Source organism: Cyprinus carpio, chromosome A1 (assembly GCF_018340385.1).
Source record: "Cyprinus carpio isolate SPL01 chromosome A1, ASM1834038v1, whole genome shotgun sequence".
Lineage (NCBI taxonomy): Eukaryota > Metazoa > Chordata > Actinopteri > Cypriniformes > Cyprinidae > Cyprinus > Cyprinus carpio.
Genome location: NC_056572.1, coordinates 1,652,589 through 1,677,588, shown reverse-complemented (window position 1 = coordinate 1,677,588; position 25,000 = coordinate 1,652,589). Strand labels below are relative to the sequence as shown.

The window sequence follows — 25,000 nt, the reverse complement described above, 5'->3', positions numbered from 1 at the left end:
AATCAAAATATTGAGAAAATCACCTTTAAAGTTGTCCAAATGAAGTTCTTAGCAATGCATATTACTAATCAAAAATTAAGTTTTGATATATTTACAGTAGGACATTTTTGGCAAAGTATCTTCATTTTGGAACCATGATCTTTACTTAATATCCTAATGATTTTTGGCACCTAAAGAAAAAAATCTATAATTTTGACCCATACAATGTATTTCTGGCTATTGCTACAAATATACCCCAGAGACTTAAGACTGCTTTTGTGCTCCAGGGTCACAAATATTATTTGACTCTCTAGAAACGTTTTATTGTTGTTGCACAGCTGTGCTGCTTAACATTTTTGTGGAAACTAATTTTTCAGGATTCTTTGATGAATATAAAGATCAAAAGAACAGCATAATCTTATAAATCTTATTGTTTTTACTGCATCTTACTGTCCACAAAATGTATGAATATTTATATACACATATATATCTTTCAAGACACTTACATTAAGGCATTTTTAAACATGAATAACTTTGAAAGGAAACAACGTATTTGGTTTGATTGCTCTTATTTAATCTTTAAATCTAAAAAAACAAGAAGAGCTTAATTGACCATTTTTAAAGCACTAGTAAAAAGTAAAACATCACAGTGGAAAGAAAATATTTACAATCAGTACACATTCGTGTCACTCAGTACAGTTCTAAGGGGTGTGTGTGTGTCTGCATGTCTTTATGGTTTTGGCAATAAGACGTTAGATCAGGTCATGTCACTTTTAACCTTGAAATCTGCTTGTGTGCGTGTGTGTGTGTGTGTGTCACTTCTTGGAGGGAACTCCATCAGAGTAGTCCTCCAATACTCCATTCAGATGATCATTATGAGTCTTATACCGTCTCTTTCTCTGCGTTCCAGGTTTCTTCCTCTTCTGAATGGGCGCCTGCAACAGCCAATCACAAATCACGTCACCCTCGTGGCAACCATTCGCTCCCACACAAATATGCATGAACCAGCCAATCTGAGGAGAGTGTTTCTCTGCATGTAAATGTTTATCTGTATGTGTGTGAGAAACAGAACGCACTATTTTCTTCGGTCCTGTCTCCTGCATGGATGAGATGCCCTGTTTCTTCAGGTACTCTTCAATCTTTTCCTCATCGATGGAATCAACAGGAACGCTGCGCCACAGCTTCTGGAACTCTGGAGAATGAATGACACTGGCATTACGATACACTACCAGAACTCTTTTTATATTATAGACCGTAACCAACAATGCTGCTTCAGCTCAATATTAATCACTCGTCAATGATCGTCACACACCTTCATCAACGACAAACTGACAGTGTTTGTCATTGTAGAAAAGAACCCTCTTCTTATCTATACCCTTAAAAAATATAATCTGATCAAAAAAAGCCTGAAAAAAAAAAAAAAAAAAAAAAAAAAAAAAAAAAAAGTATTTCAAACCTAAAAAAATAAATTAAAAAAAAAAGCCAATTTGCTTCTTTCCTACTGAGAACTACACATTAAATACAGAATGTTGCTTGGCAGATGAATTATTTCTAAATAAAAATATTATACGCAAATTAGGACGTTTGAAAATCTTTTAGAAAATAAAAGCTCAGTGCATCTGTTTACTGGTGCCTCAATACATCTTTAAGTTTCTGTGTAGCTGCTGCTTTAAATGTACTGTCTAGAAGATGTTCCACCTGTTTTTTTTAAACAAAAATTAAAAAATATACAGTATGATGGTATGTTACTTTAATAGCCTTGGCTGCGTTGGGCAGACCCTCTTCAACGTCGTCGAGTAACACTCCTCCGAGTCCCAGCTGATCGTGTTTGTCCAGTAGTCTTAGCAGAGCTTTCTTATCCTTCAGATGAAACTTGGGTTTAAAGGCATATTTCCCGTCCCGCACATCAATCTTAGGATTACTTGCTAATGCCTGGAGGGAGCGAGGGAGAAAGAGGTTAGATTTCCATTTTTAGTGTGTGTGAATGTGCTCTTGCCCTTACGAAGGAATATTGTGTGTTTGCTTTGATTGGTCAATTATGGCATTCTGTGGTCAAAACAAATTGTAATATGTAAAGAAGAAGAATAATACATGGCGCCATATCAAAGTCCTTTTCAAGGAAAGTTTGTTCACTATATTTGCAACACCTATTTCACGTATCCAAGACCAAGTCCTATCTAAACGAATGAGGGAATCCTAAAATCTCAAAAGGTGTTTGCTGAACTCGCAATTAAATTACATATTTCTAATCAACAACAAAATCTGAAATAAACTGCCCTGTGAAAGCTGATCCTTACGCTCAAACAGCATTAAAAAAAAGGTTATTTTTCAGTCTAGACAAGCCAATTTCTATGGAAACTGGAGCTTGGCAGCTGCAGTGATGCGATGACTTTACTAATCAGTGATTGGCTCTTTCATTTAGAAGGCGGGCCATGCTGCGCATTGCAGTTTCTAAGTAACAGGAGTGAAAGGTCTTTGTAGATCCATAGTCTTTGACCATATGTAAATAAAATAAGATATGTTCCTACCATCCAAGAAATTCAAGCACCACTTACATGCAAAGCATATTTTTACAAATTCAGCAATCAGCGCAGGTCCAGCTGCTACGACAGGCAACATGCATTGCAATATAAATACAAATAATCCATGCAATTATTAGTGAACCAATGGCTTTCTCTCATGCCCACACACACACCTCGCTCATGAGCCACTGCTTCTGCTTCATGCCAATGTCCAGCAGCTTGGTCTCATCCAGAATTTCCTCCAGAGTCAGATGATGAGTATCACCTCTCTGGTGCCTCGTCTGGGAAAGAAAGACAAAGAGATGTAAAAAGAGCGTTTAAATGTGTCACATCTGTGGATTAACAGCCTGACAGCCTTTAATTACTGTCATGTTAGAGAGAGGACATCATTTCACTGTGGGGAACTGCCAAGGCTGACACACACACACACACACACACACACACACACACACACAAACACACACACACACACACACACACACACACACACACACACACACACACAAAAGAATGACACACTGCTTACAACAATATGAAACCACCGTAAAATGACTCTGACAATGCATATTAGTCACATTAGTGCGAAATTTCACACAGTGTTGTTAGGAGAGTTAGGGAAAACTATGTTTCAGTCCTCTTTGTCTGTTTTTCAAGCACACAACATGAAAACCTTCACAAGCGATCAGAAGAAATCCTCATTTTAGATCACAACATTGGCACGGACATAAGACTGGCAATAGATGCACTGAGATTGGAAGACATTTTCCATGGCATTCGATGTGTTTAATGACAGGGAGGATTGCTCAGCTCATGATCATTTCATTCCCACGGGTCATCCTCTGGAGACTGTATTTTGAATTGCATTCTGAACAGCAGAATCTCCTTCTGAGTTAAGAGAAAGCTTTTCACTCAAATAAAGATCAGTCTGTGATGTGTACTACAGTGAGATGGGAAACTATCATAAAGCAGCAAGAAAAATGACACTTTGTGGCAAACGTTTGCTTGTTGTGAATGGACCTCTGGACTGTGGAAATGTTAGAAAATGTCTGTATTTTTGTATTACCTTCATGTAGTTGACAATTCGGGCCAAAACTCCAAATTTGTATCCTGAGCTCCCAGAAAGTGCTTTGAGATTGAACGAGCCATTGCTGGGATCTGAATGATGAAAAGAGAAAAAAGACGATAAGAAACTATAATAATAAGTGCATGCTGCAACTAATAGGCTGTTAATGCAGAACTACTGTAACCAGTCCTTTCAAACAACAATGAACACACGCTGTTTGTTTTCAAACACAAAGTTCGTTTCTGGCAGTTATATTCCATTCTCACTTCTTTCAGCTGTCAACAGACACTTTCTAACTAAAGAGACGCATCAAAAACCACGAGTGAAATGATAAAGCAAAACAAAAAGATCTATTCTGGCAAATTGCACAGTTAAAAAAGCACTCTGGTCATTCAGATGCCTTAATTCATTCCTTTGATGTGCTCCATTTCACAACACTTTCTCTAACGCAAAGTAAAACCTCTGACAAAAACAGATTTCATCTGCTTGACAGCAAAAAGCCTTCTACTCTATTCTGAATGATAACAATGTATATAGTAATAGTGTGATACAGGAATATATAGTAATAGTGAAGCTGTTGAAATAAAATTTCAGGTAAGCACAGTATAAATATATTAAACATTCATTTCTTGCAACTGTTATCACTTCATATTTCTTTTTTGCTCAGCTTGTTTGTTATTGCTTTGGATTTTATATCTCAGAGACATGATATCAACAGCCGCCGCTATGTTGAACAGCAGTTATTTATGTGTTTTTAATAGTCGTTAGCAAATGTAAAGTGATCACATCTTTTGCATATTGTTTTATTGCGCAATACAATGCTTATTTGATGCTCAAAGTTGGTTATATTTTATGCTTAATAACTCTGGCTTGGAAATTTATTTTAAGGGACTAAAAGTTTCTATCTTTTTTTTTAAAAGATATACATTTCATCCCCAGTGTAAACAGGCCAGTGAGCAATACACAATTATAATAAAATGCTAATTTAAATGCCACACAAATATTTAGTACTTCCTGCACTGCTTATTATTGTTGCTAAATCTTCGAGTTGCAAAATAATGGCAAGATTACTTTTTCTACTGAGACGTCCCTGTGGGCTGCATACAAAAACAAACACCCAGCACAACCAGTGCAGTCTGGCTGACAAAAATATTAGCTTTTTTTATTTTTTAATGAATTGTTCAGAATTCATTCAATTGTTGTTATTTTGAATCAGTCTGACACATACTTCACGGTGCAACCATGCAAGTTCTCATTACTTTCAGCGAGGTCTCAAAATGAAGCAACTTCTGTACTAAAGCTTAATCAAACATTAATCACAGACTGCCCAGCTGCTTATATGGAAAAAAAAATATTATCTAAAGATGCTTTTTTTAAGCTGAAAATGCATTCAGGGGAAGGAATGCATCAAGGCCACTGATCTATATAAAGCCTGGACTGCACGTTGCTTCAATATATTGGAATCCTTTAGGTGCGTGTGTCTGCTACACACTGCATTACCGTTTCCATAGGAGTAAAATGTTATGTATATATATATACTGAATTCATTTTCAAATTAACCAATGTTTAAATCATTACCTCGTTCAAAATGAATGCTGAGGAACAAATAATTGTTGAAACATTTGCAGTTAGCCTACTGTACGAATAAAAACACAATCACAAAGTTACATAAACTGTGAATAACTGTTATACAAAGCATAAAGGGATACTTCAGATATAAAAATGCTGACTTGTTAGGTGATGTTTTCTCATTAAAATCATATGATTTCCTATTAATTCAATAGGATGCATGGGAATACTAGAGAACACCAATATAGCGGAGCGGTGGCTTCACTTTTAAGACGTCATGAGCAATCCAGTTCTCTATTATAGATCAGTGAACAGGCACGTCAGAAATCTATTATGGTGGCACATCCTGTCCACCGAGATACCTTCATCTGATAAATTTTTTAAAGGATGCATAGACGTATGTATGCATCTTTGATATCCTGTGCTTTTTGATTTTGACTTCCAAACCAAGCAGCTTTATAATAGTAAACCTGGCCAATTTGTGAGATTAAAAAAAACAAAAAAAAACATTGACGTTCCTCATGCAAAAAAAATCCTTTTAATACAGCAGCATTTCGCCTGTGGAACTTCACTGTAAAAATGTAAAGGTGACCGCACCTTTAATTTGTCTATTTGGATGGGAATGAAGCCAACAAAATCTATAAAATGTTTGCTAGATGCAAGACATGTATGATTTGTTTTCATCCTTCATTGGTTTACAGGAACTGGACCTTAAACCTAACGCGAACCTGGACAATAACGTCATTTTCTCACATTTTCTTTTTGATCGTCCATGCTCATCCTGTTCTCAAGCCCCTTGTAAGCAACCGTGATGAAAAGAATAATTTCCTGCATGTCTCTCTAGCATCGCATCCTCTTCCTCCTCCACACCCTGCTCTCAAACCCTGGCAACTGGAGCTCAGCCAGTCTCAGCCGCATCTTGGCACTGACTCATGAATGATTCATTGTGTGGGCGGGACCTAATGCTGAGAGCAGACGCGTTACAGTAGGTTGGATGGCTGATGCTTTGAGAGGCAGGACAGCCAGCCAATGGCATCGAAGCAGAGACTCGGACCAGCCAGTGCAATACACGATTCCAGGTTAAGGTGGGGCAGGGAGAGAGAGAGAGAGAGCATGAGCAGCAAGAAAGACAACACACAGACGAAGAAGAGGCTGCTCCATCACCCCGCATCCAGACACTCACACCCAGGTACGTCCTGCTTTTATACCACACAACACAACGCAACTGATTCTATTACTACTCAGACTAAAACATCACCATCTCAGTATATATATATATATATATATATATATATATATATATATATATATATATATATATATATATATATATATATATATATATATATATATATATATATATATAAACTACAATGGATTCTTTTAGTAACGTACTCTTCATATTCAGAATATACATGACGAAGGTGTGCGATCAAAACTAAAAGGATAAATGCACATTATATAAAAGGTAATCAAAACATCAGATATTGATCGGACGTGTCTCTGTACACACTTACATGCAGGATCCAAGCTGACTGTGCAATTCTAGATCATTACACCAGAGAGCATCGAAATGATTGTGTACTGAATATGTAACAAGAAAATCCCATCCCAACATTAAAAAAGGGGTTTGAAAAAAAATAGTTGCACGTTACTGAGAGATGCTCTATGGGAAAGTCTACAAGAGACTGGTCACTAGACCAGAATTAAGCCTATTTTATGAGAATAAAATAAAAACTGAATTATTGAATGGGAAAAGAAGTTTATCTCTCACTGGAGATGGAGGAACGGTCTTCTAAGTCATGGTCGAATCGAAAGTGAAGCTGTATACCTGCAGAAGCGTATGCGCACAATCAGACATGCGTGAGAAATGCTTTCGCGTGGCTCATGTTACACTTAACTTAATTACACCTACGACTGCATTCCTGGCGTGCACAGATCCCGCTTCGGTGACGTGTGCTATTCAGAAACCCTTTGATAGCTCATCAGAATATACAAATATTAAATTATCTGAGAAATGCTGTAAACGAAACTTTCACTCTGGTCTAAACCTACACAACACACACAATGTCCACTCAAGCAAACGAGGTCAGCTGATTCATCTCAATCCATTTGTCTAGCACCATCCCATTTTTCATACTATTTGTCCTACATAACATGTAAGATTAGGATTAGTCCATCCAAAAAAAATCCCAAAAGTGCATTGAAAATGGTATGCTGAAGCTGCCTGGATGGTGTAATATATTTAGATATTAGTATTGTAGATTTACAAAGCTTCATATTTTTTTCTCTGCTTTTTAGGCTGATATATAAGTGTTTGGCAAGGAATATTTGAACCTACCAAAGTTAAAACAAGGACAGCATTTATTTGAATTAGAATTTTTTGTAACAATGTGAGTCGTTACTGTCAATTTGATCTGTTTAACACACCCTTGTCGAAAAAAAATAGTACTTTCTTAAAAAAAAATAAAAAATCTTACTGACCCCGAGCTTTTGAATGGTAGTGTTCTATGCATCAAAGAATCTTGCATCATGGTTTCCACAACATTAGTAATAATCAGAAATTGAGTGCCAAATCATATCAGAACGATTTCTTAAGGATCATGTGACACTGAAGTCTGGAGTAATGAAGCTGAAAATTCACAGGAATAAATTTACATTTAAAAAAATTTTTTTTTCATGAAATGGCAATAATATTTACTGTGCTTGCTGTTTTTTTTTAAATAAATAAATGCAGCCTTCGTATGCATAAGATACTTTTTTCAAAAATATTACAAAATCTTACCACCGGCAATGTATTTTTTTTAAATGCATGAACCTAAAAGCAACCAATACTGAATTAAAAGAATTATAATACATTTTTTTAGCATAACCACAAACAGTAGATGCAATTTTATGATATGGCAGTATGTCCCAATACTTACTGCCTTTGTACTGTTTGTGCAAATCTTTGTCTTTTAAAAATAATTAATGGGTTGCCTAAGCAACTAACCAATGAATCAATTTTCAGTAACGCCGGAGTAATTATTCTGATTTTGGGTTAATTTTATCCCAATAAGATAAGTTAAGATGAGGTCTGAACTTGTGTTCAAAAACAGCTAGATAAAGAAAACTCTCTTTGATGTAACATGGTATATTGCAAACCCTACACTTATGCTGAAAGATACTCAAAAACAGTGGGTTGCAATGTAATGAACAAAGATGTTTGATTGACAGCTAAAGCACAGTATGAAATAATGTGTGCTTTTCCCATCAACACCAAAAAAAAAAAAAAAAACACGAAGTAGTGTGTAGAAATTTCCATTCAATCTGTCAATCACCCTGCCACCAGCTCTTCTTCCATCTTCATTCCTATCCACACCATTCCTCATCTTCCTCCTCTATAACTGACTGTATTTATCGGTCTCTCTGCAGTATGAACATGTCCAGCAGCTCTGCTCTGATCCAGCAGATCTATCCCTTCCACGATGGCTGGAACATTGCCTGCTTCATCATCCTGCTCCTCTTCATCCTCACCATCCTCTCCCTCGCCACGCTGGCGTTCCTCTATGAGCTGCTGGACTGCGGATGCTTCACCAAAACCAAAACCGTTCGTGACCTGCGCCGCCAGCGCGACGAAGTGGTTTAGTCATAGCCATGGTGACAGAGGACACGGTCTCCATAGGAACCCCAACAGCAGATCGGTGGAAAAGGCTGCAGATTTGGACAGAGCTCGTCGCCAGATTGGAGTCCCATAAAACACGCCAGACACACACAGAGACAGAAGCACTCCACTCCCACTAGCTCCAACAGCAATACACAGCACAGGTGTCTCCACGGCTTAAAATCTTAGATGAGATTTACACCAGAAAGAGAGGGAAATCTAGCTTGTATGTGCACATAATTGTCTCCTCTTCGTTCAGTATTCCAGTACTATTGTGTGATGATGACTATATAAAACTGTTGCGTCTGTTGTTTACATGAATCTTTCCCTTTGTGTGGGATGACAAAGTCTACATGTCAGAATTATAGAATTAATAAGTCACGTACAATATGATTCGACAACTTCAAGCAAACATCACACAGTATATTTGGAGTAAAGGGAATGTTTGTACAGTATGTGTATATTTACATTCATTTTTAGATTGAATAATATGTGAATAGTTGTTACGTATAACAGTTCTAGCTATATCAAGAAGTAGACTAAATGTCAATTATTGCATCTTTGCAATGCCTTAAAACTGTGTATTTAATTATATAATAAAAATCACACAAGAAATGTGTGGTTCCCATCAGGGTCACAGAAGATATCAGCAGCTGCTGAAAATACATTTATATCTGTCTACATGCTCAGAAACGTGCAGAAACAGGCCTGTCCTTGAGCTTTGCTTCACCTTTAAGAATGAGATTACTAAATCTAACAGAAGAGAAAGCAGGATAATGTCACTGGCCTAGATACACAATACATCATGACCACTAGAGACAGACTGATAATGTGATGATCGATATTTGATTTATACTGATATCCAGAATTTTCAACCTCGCTGGTTATTGGTTCTTTAATATCAGAAGATAAACAAAAAAAGCAAAGCAGCCAACAACAGTATATTCACAGGTGTAGTTATTTATTAACTCTTTACCCACCAGCGTTTAAAAAAAAAAAAAGGCTGCCATAATTTTCGCAAAATTTTCATGACCTCCAGAATATTTTGTTATGAATATCTGGACATACAATATGTCAAAAGAAAGAACACAACCTCTGCTTTCAAACAAACTAGTTTCATGCATTCTTTTTTTTAATCAACACTTGAATGTGGGTAAGTTTCATTAAAAAAAAAAGCAACATTTTGAACAAAAAGGTGAAAAATTAAAATCACGTTTTTGATTCAGAATGATGATCAAAACACAGATGAAGTCGATCGCTACCATCCCTACATGCTGTTTAATGATTGATGATCACGTTATATTTCATATGCATCTGCTTAATTATGCGATCACTTGTTTTGATCCAGAGATTCAATACTCTTTCAGTAAAAACACCGTAAGACAAAAAATTTGGTCAATGGTGGGGAAAGAGTTAAATATATTGTCTAGACAATTACTCAACTTTTAAAATATCTTACGTAACTCCAAATGTAAAACCCAAAACAAAGATTCAACATAAATACACACACACACAAAAAAAAAACAATAAGTGTTATTATTTTTATGAATTAATAATACTATCTTTAATAATTACATTTGTTCTGCATATTTCTTTTCAGACACAATATCAGTTCATCGTTCCCATACTAATACTCATATTATGTTGTAGTACTCTTTTTTCATAACTATCTGTTGGGTGACTCTCACATTCGAAGGCTGGGAGGTGAAACTATGGAAGTTTTGCAAGTTTATTTAAGAATCCTCAACGTCATTCTAGCTATTGACGCTGGTTTTACTCTAGACAGGATGAGACGTGAAGATGAAGCTGATATGAAGATGCTTTCGTTTTAAAAAAGCATTTCGTCAAATCAGATTGCAATGTACCAGGCTGTCAAAAACACCAAAGTCACTCGTTACTTTCGGCTCCCACAGCTACTTTTTATGTTGAGTATTAGTAATGTTTGAGCATCTCCTAAAACATAAAAGTATAATGGTTTAGATATGCCAAGGCCATTTAAATAGTGTTAAAACGCCAATACAATAAATATCATCATATGAAGATATGAGAAGAAATCTACATACACTACCATTCAAAAGTGCTGTTTTAAATGTTTTTAAAAGAAGATTTTTTTATGTTACAATGTAACGCATTCCTGTGTATTTTCAGCATCATTACTCTGTCACACTCTTCAGTGTCACATGATTCTTCGAAATCATTCTAATACGCCGATTTATCAGTTGTGCTGCTTCATGTGTGCATGTTTTTTTTTCTTTCTTCGAGTTCTTTGATGAATATAAAGTTGAAAAGAAAAAGAAATACCACAACGCATCTAGCCTCCGACCTGAGCTGCTTTTGGAGGACGATGACGTCTCTTTGTCTGGTTTGCTCTTTTTCTTCTTGGAGGATCCGGAGGTCTCGGAGGTCGCTGGTCTCTTCTCTACGGCGGGATTGGACAGCGCTCTCTTTTTAAAGAGCTCTCGCTCTCTCAGCAGAGCTTTATCCATCCTACACACACACACACACAACACGGTTAATCATTGCATTCAACAGCGTTTACAGCGTTTTCATCAATGACATTATAAATAAGGCTAGCAATTAAATCAGGACTCTACATAAAAACACAAATGCTGTCGCAGGTTGGTGCAAGCCAAAACTATGAATAAGTGAAATAACTGAAAACATGGCAAAATATAACCATAAATCAGTGCACTTTAAACTATCAGCTGAAAATAGAACCACAACAGGTATATGCCCAGATGATATACCCTATTAGTCAAAGGTTTGGATGCATTTATTTATTTTAGCAATAATATTACGAATAATAGTAAAGCCATAATCATAATCAGCTAGTTCCCATGCGATAGATACACTGGCTGCTTTTTATTTGATATCTGGTACAACTAATTTATTCAAAAACAAACACTTTTTAGGTTAGTAAAGGTATGTGTTATATAACTTACATACACATAGTAGTGAATATCTGTGGACTGTGTAACTATTACTTTCATCAATCTAATGCTAGTAGAGATGTTTGAGGCCAGATTGAAGTTTATCCATATCCTACATACAGAGATAAAACACTTATTTACAGTCTACGGCAAGTGGATATTAAATATCAAACAAAAGACGTTTAATATAAACAACAAAATCACAATAACCACAAATTACGAATGAGCCAGAAACATAAAACATGCAGAAACACAGCCACAATTCACTGTAGAAACAGTTCTGAGCGTTACCTGAAAATCTCACAGCCTTCTCTCTCAGAGAGAAACAGCTCAGCTGAAGCTTAAATATTATTTTCAACGGCCATATGTTGTTTATTTATGGATGAAGCCAAATTAGAAGCTTGTCACAGAGTGCTAGCGATGCTACACAACTACATGAATTTCCTGCGGAAGAGCGGCGTTCTTCTTTTACGTTGTTTTTAATGGTGATTTGGAAAGACGTCCTGCGCCGCCTGCTGGTCAAAAAGAGTATTACATATGTGGTAAAATATTTTCAAACATTAAGCTGGAAAAAAATAAAATGTTTAAACTGTTTATACAAACATTTTTAAAAATGCTTGAACGACTAACACTAGTAAAATTCGGATTGCTCCTCTCCTCTTAACCAGTCTTTATTTTTCCTTGCATACACAATCTCGTGTGCCTCTGAAGGCAGAAATAGCAAGGCAGCTACAGAAGCCCTTAAAGTGATTGTTTACCGAGGAAAGGGGGCTCTAGGTTCTGCATGTGTGCAGTACTTCAGAGCTAAAAACTGTTTAAGTTGTCTCAACCCAAAAGACTGTACAAGTCATTGAAAATAAAGAGAGTTACCATGCGTTTATTCTTAAACATGCATTTCTTGTGGCTTGTCATGCACTGTGTAAATAAGGTGGATCATTTAATTTCAGCTGTGTTTTGTCATGTATAGTGGGTTGTCTCTATAGATCTCAATGCCAGTGTTACAGTTAAGATGACTGAATCCTTCACTGAGCAGCCAGGTACACTCTTAAAAATGACTTTTTATGAGTGAAGCTTATAAAGTATGTCTAACTTATATTTATTTTAAAATCTGCCATCTTTATGAAATTGCCAAATATTGTCAGAATTTTTGGTCTGTCACTATTCAGATATCTACATGCCCTTCATTCTTAGTTTTATGTGTTGTCTGCAAGCATGTTGCAGCTCTGTCTTTCTTTTTTATTCAGGTGACAGCTGATGTCGGTGAGCTGTTGGGTGAAGATAAGGTTGATGCCGTCTTGTGTGCAGCTGGAGGATGGGCAGCAGGCAGCGCCAAGGCCTAAAGTTAGTACACGCACACACAGAAGCCACGCATTACCTATAAAAGTGGTTCACAACCTTTCTGACTCAAAGACCTCCCACTGACAAACACACTATCTGAAGGCCATCTATACTGTATAATATGGAATATACTATGCATAAATATGCTTCCAGAAGTTTAAAGAACTGTTATTCAATATAAAATAAATAAAAAGATGAATAGTGAGTGATTGTATGTACGGTAACATTTATGTTAATGATTGTGCTTAATATTAAAATGTTATATTATTATTATATTAATAATAACATATACATTTAAATAATTTTAAAGGGATAGCTCACCCAAAAATGAAAATTACCCCATCGTTTACATTTAAAGTTTCAAAAAGGGTTATTTTTCTTACACAAACACAACAATTCTCTTTTAGAAGGCCTTCTCGGAACTTTTTATGATGGATGGATGCACTTTTTTGGGCTTCAAATTCTCAACAGCCATTCACTTCCATTATAAAGCTTTGAAGAGGCAGGATATTTTTAAATATAACTCTGATTGTGTTCGTCTGACAGAATAAAGTCATATGCATCTAGGATGGCTTGAGGGTGAGTAAATCATGGGGTAATTTTCATTTTTTGGTGAACTATCTCTTTAAATCATGCCACAGCACTTTGGAAGTTTGCTGAAGCTCCCTGGTCGAAAACCACTGATCTACGACACACTAAATCTTGACTCCAGAACTTTGTCACATTTTTAATCTAAAGGCATAATTCAAACTCATCCACATTATAGCTATGCAAGTTTAATTTTTTTTTTGTCATTGCTTTCTAAAATGTGTTGCATTATATATATTGTCACAAGAGGGCGCTATCTCCAAAGTCTAAATCTGTCCTAAAAGTGAATATTTTCAATTAAGTTGTATTAGTTTATATTTAGTATGCATGCATTCTGTGCACCCCATCTCTGTATAAGACTGCTGATCTGATGTGGAAGCAGTGTGTGGACCTCCACGATTTGCAGTCACCTAGCAACCAAACACCTGAGAGGGGACTAAAGCACACACTGGCAGGGGCTAAAGCAGCACTGGGTCCAACAGCAGCTATGCATGCTTATATTTACTGCTGGACATTTAGAGCAGCTTTAATATAAAGCGTATATAATATGCATGTGTGTTCATATGTGTATGTAAGTGTTCTTTCTCATTGTCTCTGTAGGATGCATTGGTTATGGCCTGGCAAAGGCAGCGGTTCATCAGCTGTGTCAGAGTCTGAGCGCGCCAAATAGTGGTCTTCCTCCGGGATCTGCTGCAGTTGCAATACTTCCGTAAGGAATAATTATATAGTAACTCATTTTCATCCATGCAAATCTTTTTGTTTTTAAAGATAACTGATAATTACTACTTTTAGAGTGACTTTGGATACACCCATGAATAGAAAGTTCATGCCGGATGGTGATGTCAGTTCCTGGACACCGCTGGAGTACATGATTAAACCATGATTTGTTTCCTGTATTCTAGGCTGTTCTATAAGTGGACTACGGGAGAGAACAGACCTCCTTCAGGTACTCTGATGCAGCTGGTTACTGCAGACGGAAAAACTACACCGGTGTTATGATTAATATAATGTATGATATTCAAAATCCTTCAAATCATGCCAATAACCCTCTACTGTCTCTGCATTAGTGATACTTTTTGTCCAATTGCCTTTTTGTTTACATGTAAACATCAACATACTGTAAATTGTAGCTCTTAAAAATAGGATAATTGCATAAAAATGTCAAAGATATTGTTTTGTAAGTGTGACTGCAAAAAATAGCAATGAAGCTGTTCTATTCTGATTCATTGTTTCTTTTTTTCTCTAAATCCTACATCATTTGTACAATCTGCTTCTCACCACAGGGGGCGCTGATGATTAATTTAATTACAGGTTCTCCTTTGGGTCCATACAAAAAAGTGATTACTTTATGATCAGACTAGAAAAGTGAGTCAGCATTGAAAAAAGTGCTTTTACTAAGCAATGCAGTTTTTTGTGAGGATCTGGTATTCATTTAGAGGTACTGAATTATTGCCTTATTTTCTCTTTATAAACTTGCTTTTATTGTAACAAAGTACAAGAATAAATGGTTTATGAAATGAGTGTTTAATTTACAGTAATTTAGATGAAATGGAAAAATGATAATGGGTTCCTGAGCTACTAGAAAAGAGATGCACTCGATGTTAAAAAACAAAACAAAATAATAAGTCATTCGAGTCACACTCATTAAACTCATAATGAGTTATATTGTAGAAATAATGAAGTAGAATTTTTAAATGGCAACCGTAGAAAATAACAATTGACAAAAACTTTGTCTTTTTATAATGTCGACATATTTTAACACTCAACATATGTTAATTATCTCCTGTCTGATAATTATGATTGAGAGGAAACTTTGACACAAATGAGGTACAGAGCCTTGCATTACGTATCATTTCACTTGAAAACACTATTTCAGGAAAGAATTTATAGTGGTTTTTGAATTTAGGGTACAGCTTTCTCTGTGAATTTATAGTAAACATTCAGTAAGTGCTGTTTGCTGCCTGGAAAATAAAGACATCCTTATTCTGTCATTTACTTACTGTCATGTTGTTTCAAACCCATATCACAAAAGGAGATTTATCAAAACGATCATACTGCTCTTTTCTAATAAAAAAGAATGGTGTTTGGGGTGACAAGCAAGTTACATAAAAGCAAAAAATTAATACATAAATAAAAAGTCAATCAAATGAAGTTAAAAGTATTGAATGTGAATTGCATTTATGTTGCAACTTAATGTCGAGTGGCCTTTTATAGATTATGTCTATGTTGATTTTAGGAGCTTGACAGGTTGTGAATTCATTATCCACTTTCATTGTATTAATAAAAGAGAACATCTTATGCGTTCCACAGAAATCATATGAATTTGGAACAACGTTAGCACAAGTAGGTCCATTTTTTAATGTTTTCATTTTCATTCCTGCAAATGTAAATAAACTAATGACTGTAGAGTGCATTATGATACAATGTAAAATTGTTACACGATTGCACCAGCGAGCTTTTTCGAGGTTTATTAATATAATGAGATTCCACATGATGCAACAGCTAAGAACCCTTTCGAAACATTCATGAGCAGGTTTTGTTTGTAGCAGGATTCTGTGCACCTCCTGCAGGCCCACACAAAACCTCCCATTCTACCTCATTCAGTCCTTCTGGATTAACATCTGAAGACACTGGAGTCAATGCCAGATGATGTTTGCTTGTGGATCTGCTGGATGTGTGCTTCTGAAAGCCATAAATGGATGTACACGATCAGAAACAGTAGTCAAATGATGCTCTAGTTGGTATTAAGGGGTCGACTGAGTGCCAAGAAAAAACTATTTATTACTTTTTACCATCATCATCTGTTTCTCTATAAGACACCAGTTGTGAATTAGTTGTGAAATAAATTTTGAAGACAATGAATGTATCAAATACGTCACACTTGAGGTCTGAAATAAAGATAAAATATTGGTGATACATTTTTTTTTTTAATTTGGTTTCTGCAATAATTAGATGGTGATAATAATACAACAGCTTGTTAAGAATTACATTTTTAATAATTGTTCTTACATCCCTTATCAGTTATGGCATAAACAAAATGTTTTAGGAATCAGTGGTAATTATAACCAGGATTTGTATATTTCTGTATATATTCCAAATCTAAGGTGATGAAGCCCGGATATTCTGAGATAAACCTTTTAAATGGTATTTCAAGTCATTACATACAGTAGGCCCTTCTTTATAGAGCCTATGAGTTCAATCAGTTAATTATTTACTTGTTTATAATATTTCTTTGCTGCTGTACATTTTGTCCATGAGTCATTGAATAGGGCAATAGCTAATTTCTAATGCACCGCATGCACTTATTATTTGTATTGTAATTATTTGTAATGTATTAATTAACTTTGAGTTTTGTGGTGGATTCATAATGGAAAGATTGTTTCATAATTTCAGAAATTACAGTAGGCTATGTCATTGTATTGCAGCAACAGCAAGAGAAACTATGAAAAAAATATTTTCTCTATCTCTGTTTTTTCTTGCTTGTTATCAGGCTGGGCAGCCCATAATTTCAAAGCTGAAAGAACGAGGTCACTGAGTTGAGGTTGCTATGACAACGTCAGATCTAAAGAATAGTGAATGGTAGAAGCATACAGCAAGCAAAGCTGAAGTTGTGTTTGTTACTCCTGAGCAGCTGAATGTGTGCTGCTTTTCTTCCTTCTTTCTTCACCGCTGTGTACTATTCTTTTCTTTACACCTTTAAAACACAGGTTCTTTTTAGATTCTTGACTACTAATTGGTTGTAAATAACTCTTGATTATAATTCTTTTATATGTGGTTTGCTTGTAATGTGAGCATTGTTATACTGCAAGTACAATGTTTTTTACATGGACGTCACTTTATGTTGAATCCATATAAAAATAACATTAATTAGAATTCCCTTTTTATTAAGTTTAAATTTTTTTATAATGTTTTATTTATATATAAATCAAACATTTTTTTTTAGATGAAGATGGCTGATGTCCATGCCTTGTAGAACCTTGCAAATAGAAAAGTGCACAATTTCTGTTGTCAAACAGAGAAAATTAAACAACATTTTCAAAAGAATGCAATACAATATCATATTATACATATTATTCAATATCAATAATTATTGTAAATATTAATAATAATAATATTATATAAATTTTACCTATATATATAGGTTTTGTTTCTCTGATAAAAACATCTTGTTCTGAAAATTGTTTAGATATTTTTACTTTAAAGCAAGACAAAAACAATCTTTACGAATATATATATATATATATATATATTACAGTGGTAGTGTGAATGTTTTCAGAGTGTCTTTAGTACTCATATCTAGTATTTGTTAGTATTGTGTGTGTGTGTGTGTGTGTGTGTGTGTGTGTGTGTGCGTGTGTGTGTGTGTGTGTGTGTGTGCGTGCGCGCGCGCGTGTGCGTTTGGATTCCCTCCTATATATTGTAGTGTCTGTGGATTATTTTTTAGGGAATCTGAGGTTGCATTAATATTTAATCAAATGATTCAACAATAAAATCCATGTGGATCTTTCTTTCGGACTCACTCTATCTTTATTTTCCCTTCTCTTTGATTATCCATATGTATAGATGTGTGTGTTTGTGGATTGGCATGCAGTAATTGCACAAGAAAAACATACACTCATACATGCTTCTTAGTGAAATTGCTTGTGCGGGGTCAGAGAGGGTGAGGTGCTCTAAATGATGAGCAACATCTTTGGACATTCATTATGATCTTCATCTAACCGGACTTTGGGTTTATTTACACTTTCCTAAAATATGTTTCTCTTTCATTTTTTTATTTTTTCTTGATGGCCCCACAAAAAAAAAATACATCACAAAAAACATTTTTTTTCACCACTTCCTTCAACAACACTTTTATTAAACACAATATAAACTAAATAAATAAAACTGAAACAAACATTGAATAGAACACTTTAATGAATTTCCTGGTATTTCATATATCCTTTTGTTTAATGCAAGCAGCATGTATTCATACAAATCCTGTTCATAATCATGATCTTAAAATTATGTGGTCGAGCGTGATTTTAGAATTCTTCTAAATTTCTAACTCAAATTATGGAAAGATTTATCCCTGGGGAAAGTTTTTATATAAACGTCTTTAATATATAATAAAAGATGCTTAAAAGACTATTTAAACTTGTTTCCATATTTCTTGTAGTTTATGTATTTCATGTATCTTATAGTGTTTTCTTCTGGTGTATATTATCTTTGATTTTTAATATATGCTGTTAATAATTTGATGCAGTTAGACATTTATATATTTTTATGTAACTTTAGTTCTTCTTTATCTTAATAAGCTTTGGGTTTTCTGGGTAATGGTATTTCTTTGCTTTTTATTGTATATATTTATATTGTACAAATAAACTAAAAAATATCTAAAATAAAATGAACAAATCAAGTAATAAATCTCCTAAAGACTGTCTTGTGTGAGAAAATAAAGTGACTTATAAATGTGAATTCTCTTCACATCATAACATTTCAGTGTGTGTGTGTGTATATATATATATATATATATATATATATAATATATCCTATATATTTATATATATTCTATATCAAATACTTAATCTTTCTCTTTATTTCCAATTAAATTGGATTCAGAATTTTCAACTTGGACACACACACATTTGAACCCATATATATATATATATATATATATATATATATATATATATATATATATATATATATATATATATATATATATATATATATATATATATATATATATATATATATGTTGGCCTTCCCAACAGTTCTGCTATTCTCAGTCCTCTTGCCATTAACTAAAGGGAAATCAGAGAGTGACATCTTGTGGTCATCTTTGATCAAGTCACCATAGAGACGGGATGAAAATTGATAAACACAAAGACATGGATAGAGAGCCTTCTCATTACCCTGCTCTCTCTCTCTCTCTCTCTCTCTCTCTCTCCATTTATACAGCAGTGGAGTGGGTAAATTCCATTCCTTTAGACCCCCCTCTCCACCCTCGCCTTTCCCCATGAGACACAACGCACACAAAGAGCCCAGCAACCACTCTTATTAACTGACCTGAGGGGGGAGGTGTGTGTGTGTGTGTGTGTGTGTGTGTGTGCATCTCTGGTCCTCTTTACTAGTATACCTATAGCATTGTGAAGCCACATGAGCATTGAACTATCAATCACACATTCACAAAATGAAGCAACAGGAACTGTGTGTATGCGTGCGTGTGTGTTACCCTACTTTGTTTTGTAAAAATAGAGGGAGTGTCTTGATTTTGGCCAAGAGAAAGAGAGACTGAGAGGAAAAAAGAAAGTGAACTTTTGGGGCCCTGCTCTCCCCCTAAAACAAGAGAGTAATAGAATCCATATGGACTTGCTTTGTCTCTCATTACATAAGAGAGATTTTTAGAATAGAAACGAATGGAAAATGTACTGAAAGTTTAAATTGGTTTTTAAAAGAATATAAATGTGTGTATGTCTCCAAACAATGGGAGAGAGCGAGAGACAGAGGCAGAAACAGAGAGAAATGTGTGTCTATATGTATGTGGGAGAGCAAGTCTCTTGTGTGAGTCATAAAGAAAAAGATGGAAAAATACAAGCAGAGAAGCGCGCGCGCGCACACACGCACACACACACACACACACACACACACACACACACACACACACACACACACACAGACACACACACACACACACACACACACACACTGTAGTTGCAGTACTGCATTAAATATGTGCAATGCTCAGTGCAATTAATTTGCACATCAGCAAACTCTCCTACTATACCACATACTGCAGCAGGCCTAGTAACTGATGACATGCATTGGGGATTTTATCCGAAACATAATAAAAACAAACAGTGATTGCATTCCATTGAATTGTGCTCTAATTGGCCAACTTGTCAGACTGTACTGTAAGGGAAGACCCTCCAATTTACAGAAGCCTCTCTCCATTCCTCCACCCCCTCCCTCGTCTCTCTCTCTCCCTTCAGTCGTCCCTCCCTCCCCCTCTCCTGCTCTCTTCCCTTCTCCTCTCCTCTTCTCTCACAGCAGAACGCGCGTGTGATTTGACAGTCGCATCTCTCCGTTTGTCCGCGAGCGCGCGCGCGTGTGTGTGTGTGTATGTTTACGATCGTCGTGCTCCACGTGCTGCGTGTGGATGCGCTCCTCGCACGCTGTCGGTAACCGAAACCATGACCGGCGCTCCGCGCGACCCCTTCTACTCCTCTCCGTTCGGTCCGTTTTACCGGAGACACGCGCCCTACCCGGTGCAGCCGGAGTACCGGATGCACGAGCTCAACAAACGGCTCCAGTCCCGGCCTGAGGTGAGTGATCACGAGAAATAAAACAATAGATGGTCAGGACTTTGCGTTTAATATTTTATAAAACGATCCGTTTTACGTTCTTAAAGTATGAAGCGAACATTAATTTTAGATAATATACATACATCACGTAATCTGTTATAAGGAGAACTTTTCTGTCCATTAAGATGATTTTAAAGAAAGCATTTTCCATAAATAATTGCTTTATGATAAAATGATAAAAAGTGTTAAAATGGACTTAAAAGGACTTCAAAATATATTATCAATTACTTTCGTATTTACATAATATCGTAACATTCTGTTCCAAATACTGCTAATATGATAAAAAAAAATCAATTATAATATTTTGTAATAGGCTACCAAACAAGTAATGGGCTATTTGTAAATGTATTTTTATGCGTTAAAAGTTGACTACGACTTATTTCTTAAAACGGAAATAAATGTCATTATCATCATGCCATTACTGTAAAACATTATTATTGTTGCACTCAAAATGAAAATCCAAACCATCACATCACACACCAAAGCGCACTTGAGGGCTGCCAAAACCTTGATCAGATCTTTAATTACAAGACATGTTTACACGTTTAAGCATAGATGAAACATAATTTGAATAAGTTATTTTTTTTTTAAATTTTTTTATTTTTTTTTGAAGTAGCCAAAGGTCGCCATACATGAAAAAATTACCCCTAACAAATTCATTTATTCCCCTCGCATCACCACAGTGTGACCCCACTGTTCATTTACAGACTGAACTTACTCTTTCACTCAATAGGATTTGACTGGAAACACAAAACATTAGTCCTTTTGTTTGTTAAAATATCAAATGCACTATTGATTATGTGGAGGTTTTCAGGAACACAAACAGCAAGGTGATGTTCTGTAATGTTTATTTGGTAGTTTGATTTATGATAGTACTCTTCATAATACAGAGACCGGACAAACAGTGCACTGTGAGCTGTATTGCTCTCCCATGATGCATATAATATATATATATATATATATATATATATATAAAATTATTCTCCCTCAGTAGGTCCCGATTTAAACTGCAGTGCAAGCTGTGTTAATATTTGCTTCTCCTGCTGCCGTCGGTGTGTGTGTGCAAAAATAATTCACAATAAATAGTACTTTTAAAATATTGCCGACACTCAGAAAAAGCAATGTGAATAAGTGGGAGAAAATAAAATGTATCAGCAGAGGTATGAAATGCTGTTCAGCACACCTGGAGTCATAATAATTTGACAGATACCGCTAAGAGAGACCGAACTATTGAAATGATGACCTATAGAAATACACACTCACATGTTTATAACACACAAAGACTGAAGTGCAAGAGCTGTCAAAATACAGTTTATCGTGGTGTATGGGCTGCTATAATAAAGTCCAATACAATCAAGTGAATCTCAATAGCAGACCAGTGGTGGCTGGCTGGATTTGTGGTGTAAATTGCTGCCCTTAATGGGGAGAGTCAACTTGGGTGTGTGTTTATAATAAACAGAAAGCTTTGAAATGATAATCACTGTGCCAGGCCTAATTATGGTCATTTTGGGTCATTCAGAGTCCAAGTCCGTCTGTGCCTCTCCTCGGTCTCACTCAGTGTTAAATATGTGTTCATGTGATCCCACAGGACTGTGATATTCTGTGGTGGGATGCATTCTGCACTGAGTTCTTTGAAGAAGATGCCACACTGACTCTTTCATTCTGTCTGGAGGAGGGGCCAAAGACATACAGTAAGTGTGTGCAGAGCCACCATAGAGTATATGAATATATTAGTCAATGACATGACACACAAATTTTTTAATTATTAAAATAAAAACAGTAAAAATACAGTACATGCATACAGTGACTAATGTTTTTAGTTTCTGGCTTTAAAGTAATTTTATGTGCACAAAATAAAAATAAAAATAAAATAAAAAAACAGGATGATTTAACTGTCCAAATATAAGAATAAAAGAAAAAAAAGGATGATATTCATTACTGTAATCTTGTGAATTTTTTTTTTTTTTTTTACAAAACTGCTGCCCTGCTTATTAATATTTAAAAGGAAATATTGCTAAAAAACACCAAAACATAAAACAGAAAATTATATTATAGAGAGGATCCAAACCGAACTTGTAAACATCAAAATATGATGAAATTACGGTATACACATGATCATAGTAATAAATGAGAATTAGATCTGTGAGCGCACATGTACTTTAAGAAATGTTTTAAACATTTTTGATATCAGAAAATCTATACACTTTGAATTTCTGCCTCACTCGCTCTTATCTCTCTCTTTCTCTCTTTCTAAGGCAGAGTTTGAATTTAGATGAATTTCAGCCTGTTTGGAGTTAGACAGGGACACAGTTGTGCTGGATTTCACTCATTCGCATTCATTCCTTATTCAGTGTGTATGTGGTGAGATTTGATTGACAGGTCTGGGGTGTTCAAATAAATATGGGCCTGCAGACTTCACACACCTCTACTGCAGTGATTGACAGCTCCAGAGCACTAACTGTTCTGAGCGCGCGCACAGCCTGCTGGACTTAACGCCTGCGGCATTCAGTAGCCTGTTTGTTTCTAACTCTTAGGGGACCACACACAGAGACACACAACACACACACACACTGACGTTTGCCGGTTAAGGTGTTCGGCCAGTGTGTCGCCCAACTTTGAGTCTCTTTCATCATAAGGGCATAAATAAATAAAGATCTCTGCATCTATACCATTGTTTTCCTTCCGTTTGGTAATCAGCGACTGCAACTGAAGTCTCCACATATGTTTCTCTCCCTCTCCTTCCTTCTGCCCCAGCCATCGGGCGCACCCTGATCCCTCGTTACTTCAGTTCTCTGTTCGAAGGAGGAGTCTATGAGTTGTTTTTCGAGCTGAAACAAACAAAGGAGTCGTTCAACAACTCAACTATTACTGTCGACTCTCATCACTGTACTATGACAACACAACACGGCAAACCTACGTTCACTAAGGTACTGCATGCACACGCACAAGTCTGGCTCAGTGAGCCTTCGCTTCCTCATTTCGAGCACTAATGTATTCCTCATTGTGAATTCTGGGCTGGAACTGCACAAAACAAAAAAGGAAAATATAACCCCCACTCTCTCCCTCTCCCTCCTGCTCTTTCTCGTTTCTTCCTCACTCTCTCTCTCTCTCTCTCATACACCCTCCCTCCCTCATCCACAAAAACTGCTTCTCTTTTTTCTATCCTATAGTTTGAGCTCTTAAAATTGTAGGATGATTTTGGTGATAAGTCTGCTAGTTCTCTCATAAATTGTCTTTAAGCAAGTATATGCTCTTGCTTATATAATTAGTATCAGATGGTTACTTAGTTCCCAGCTAGTAAAACCAGCATAACGTGTGATTTGCTGATAATATCCTATGCAATATTCATACTGTACGCCATTACGATGCAGAATCTTTCAAATGTCAGTTAGAGAGAGAGAGAGTTTCGTCCAACTTTGCTTTTTAGTAAATGAACATTTGTGAATTAAATATCGATTTGGAAGACTGTATGTAGTAGCTAAGTTACACAGATACAGTTCCCAAGTGTGTGTGTGTGTGTGTGTGTGTGTGTACTGGAGGCATTGATCAGAGCGTGTCTGCTGGGATTACATCCCTCCCGTTGCTATGCCAACCTCGCAGCTACCCTCCGTTCCCCCGGCAACAGAATGTTGGGGTTCAGAGTTCCACACAGAATCCTGCTTGTGCTGAAAATACTGCTTTAATTAGAGAGCCGTATCATTTGATTTGTTTTAAATTAATGAAAAACACAAAGTAATTAGAAGTAATTCTCTCACATGTTGTGCTCTGATCAAGTCGATGATTTCAGAATATACAAGATAATTAAGAGGACTTTAAGATTATGTTTATGTTATTTGTGTGGTGTCTTATTATATTATGAAACTTAAAAAAAAAAAGAAGTGTTAATTGAATGACAAGCAAATTGAAGGATGTAAAGGACAGTCACACATATGATGCCGTTTCCTCCACTGAAGAGGAAAAAGAGTTTTTTTTTCAGAATTGTGTGATATAAACTTGCAATTGTGAGTTATAAAGTCAGAATTTAG

General features: G+C 35.8%; 4 protein-coding genes across 5 annotated transcripts in view; 3 read left to right on the top strand and 1 right to left on the bottom strand.

Moving 5' to 3' along the window:
• Positions 1-395: 395 nt before the first annotated feature.
• Positions 396-11,827, bottom strand: gtf2e2 (general transcription factor IIE, polypeptide 2, beta). Its single transcript, XM_042714300.1, has 8 exons — positions 11,719-11,827; positions 11,100-11,263; positions 3,565-3,656; positions 2,675-2,782; positions 1,729-1,911; positions 1,292-1,385; positions 1,056-1,171; positions 396-914 (listed from the first exon to the last, which is right to left on the bottom strand). The coding sequence occupies exons 1-8, from the start codon at positions 11,724-11,726 to the stop codon at positions 795-797; spliced, it is 885 nt and encodes a 294-aa protein (XP_042570234.1). The 5' UTR covers positions 11,727-11,827; the 3' UTR covers positions 396-794.
• Positions 6,152-9,388, top strand: smim18 (small integral membrane protein 18). Its single transcript, XM_042714202.1, has 2 exons — positions 6,152-6,322; positions 8,548-9,388. Exon 2 carries the CDS (start codon positions 8,549-8,551, stop codon positions 8,759-8,761), a length of 213 nt encoding a protein of 70 aa, XP_042570136.1. The 5' UTR covers positions 6,152-6,322; position 8,548; the 3' UTR covers positions 8,762-9,388.
• Positions 11,828-12,188: 361 nt separating the features above from the next.
• On the top strand, positions 12,189-14,905 carry qdprb.1 (quinoid dihydropteridine reductase b, tandem duplicate 1). The gene is given in 10 exon segments (XM_042766096.1): positions 12,189-12,248; positions 12,375-12,520; positions 12,673-12,743; positions 12,928-13,044; positions 13,977-14,013; positions 14,015-14,061; positions 14,064-14,105; positions 14,233-14,341; positions 14,425-14,496; positions 14,535-14,905. Coding segments are annotated over 10 exon segments (798 nt in total). The 3' UTR covers positions 14,632-14,905.
• Positions 14,906-20,626: 5,721 nt separating this feature from the next.
• The window catches only part of ldb2b (LIM domain binding 2b), a 12,956-nt gene continuing 8,582 nt past the window's right edge, over positions 20,627-25,000 (top strand). Inside the window, exons 1-3 of one of the 2 annotated variants that reach the window (XM_042714109.1) lie at positions 20,627-20,936; positions 22,564-22,666; positions 23,730-23,902. In XM_042714109.1, coding sequence (XP_042570043.1) covers positions 20,805-20,936; positions 22,564-22,666; positions 23,730-23,902 — 408 coding nt within the window. In that variant the 5' untranslated portion in view covers positions 20,627-20,804. The remainder of the gene's footprint in view (positions 20,937-22,563; positions 22,667-23,729; positions 23,903-25,000) is intronic. The other variant, XM_042714046.1, reaches the window with a different exon arrangement.

Excerpts from the sequence above, each read along its gene's own strand:
- smim18 (XM_042714202.1), top strand. The coding sequence starts at position 8,549 with ATGAACATGTCCAGCAGCTCTGCTCTGATCCAGCAGATCTATCCCTTC.
- gtf2e2 (XM_042714300.1), bottom strand. Across the intron at positions 1,172-1,291 it reads TCAGTTTGTCGTTGATGAAG|AGTTCCAGAAGCTGTGGCGC; the intron begins GTGTGTGACGAT and ends TTCATTCTCCAG. Across the intron at positions 915-1,055 it reads AGACAGGACCGAAGAAAATA|GCGCCCATTCAGAAGAGGAA; the intron begins GTGCGTTCTGTT and ends TGGCTGTTGCAG.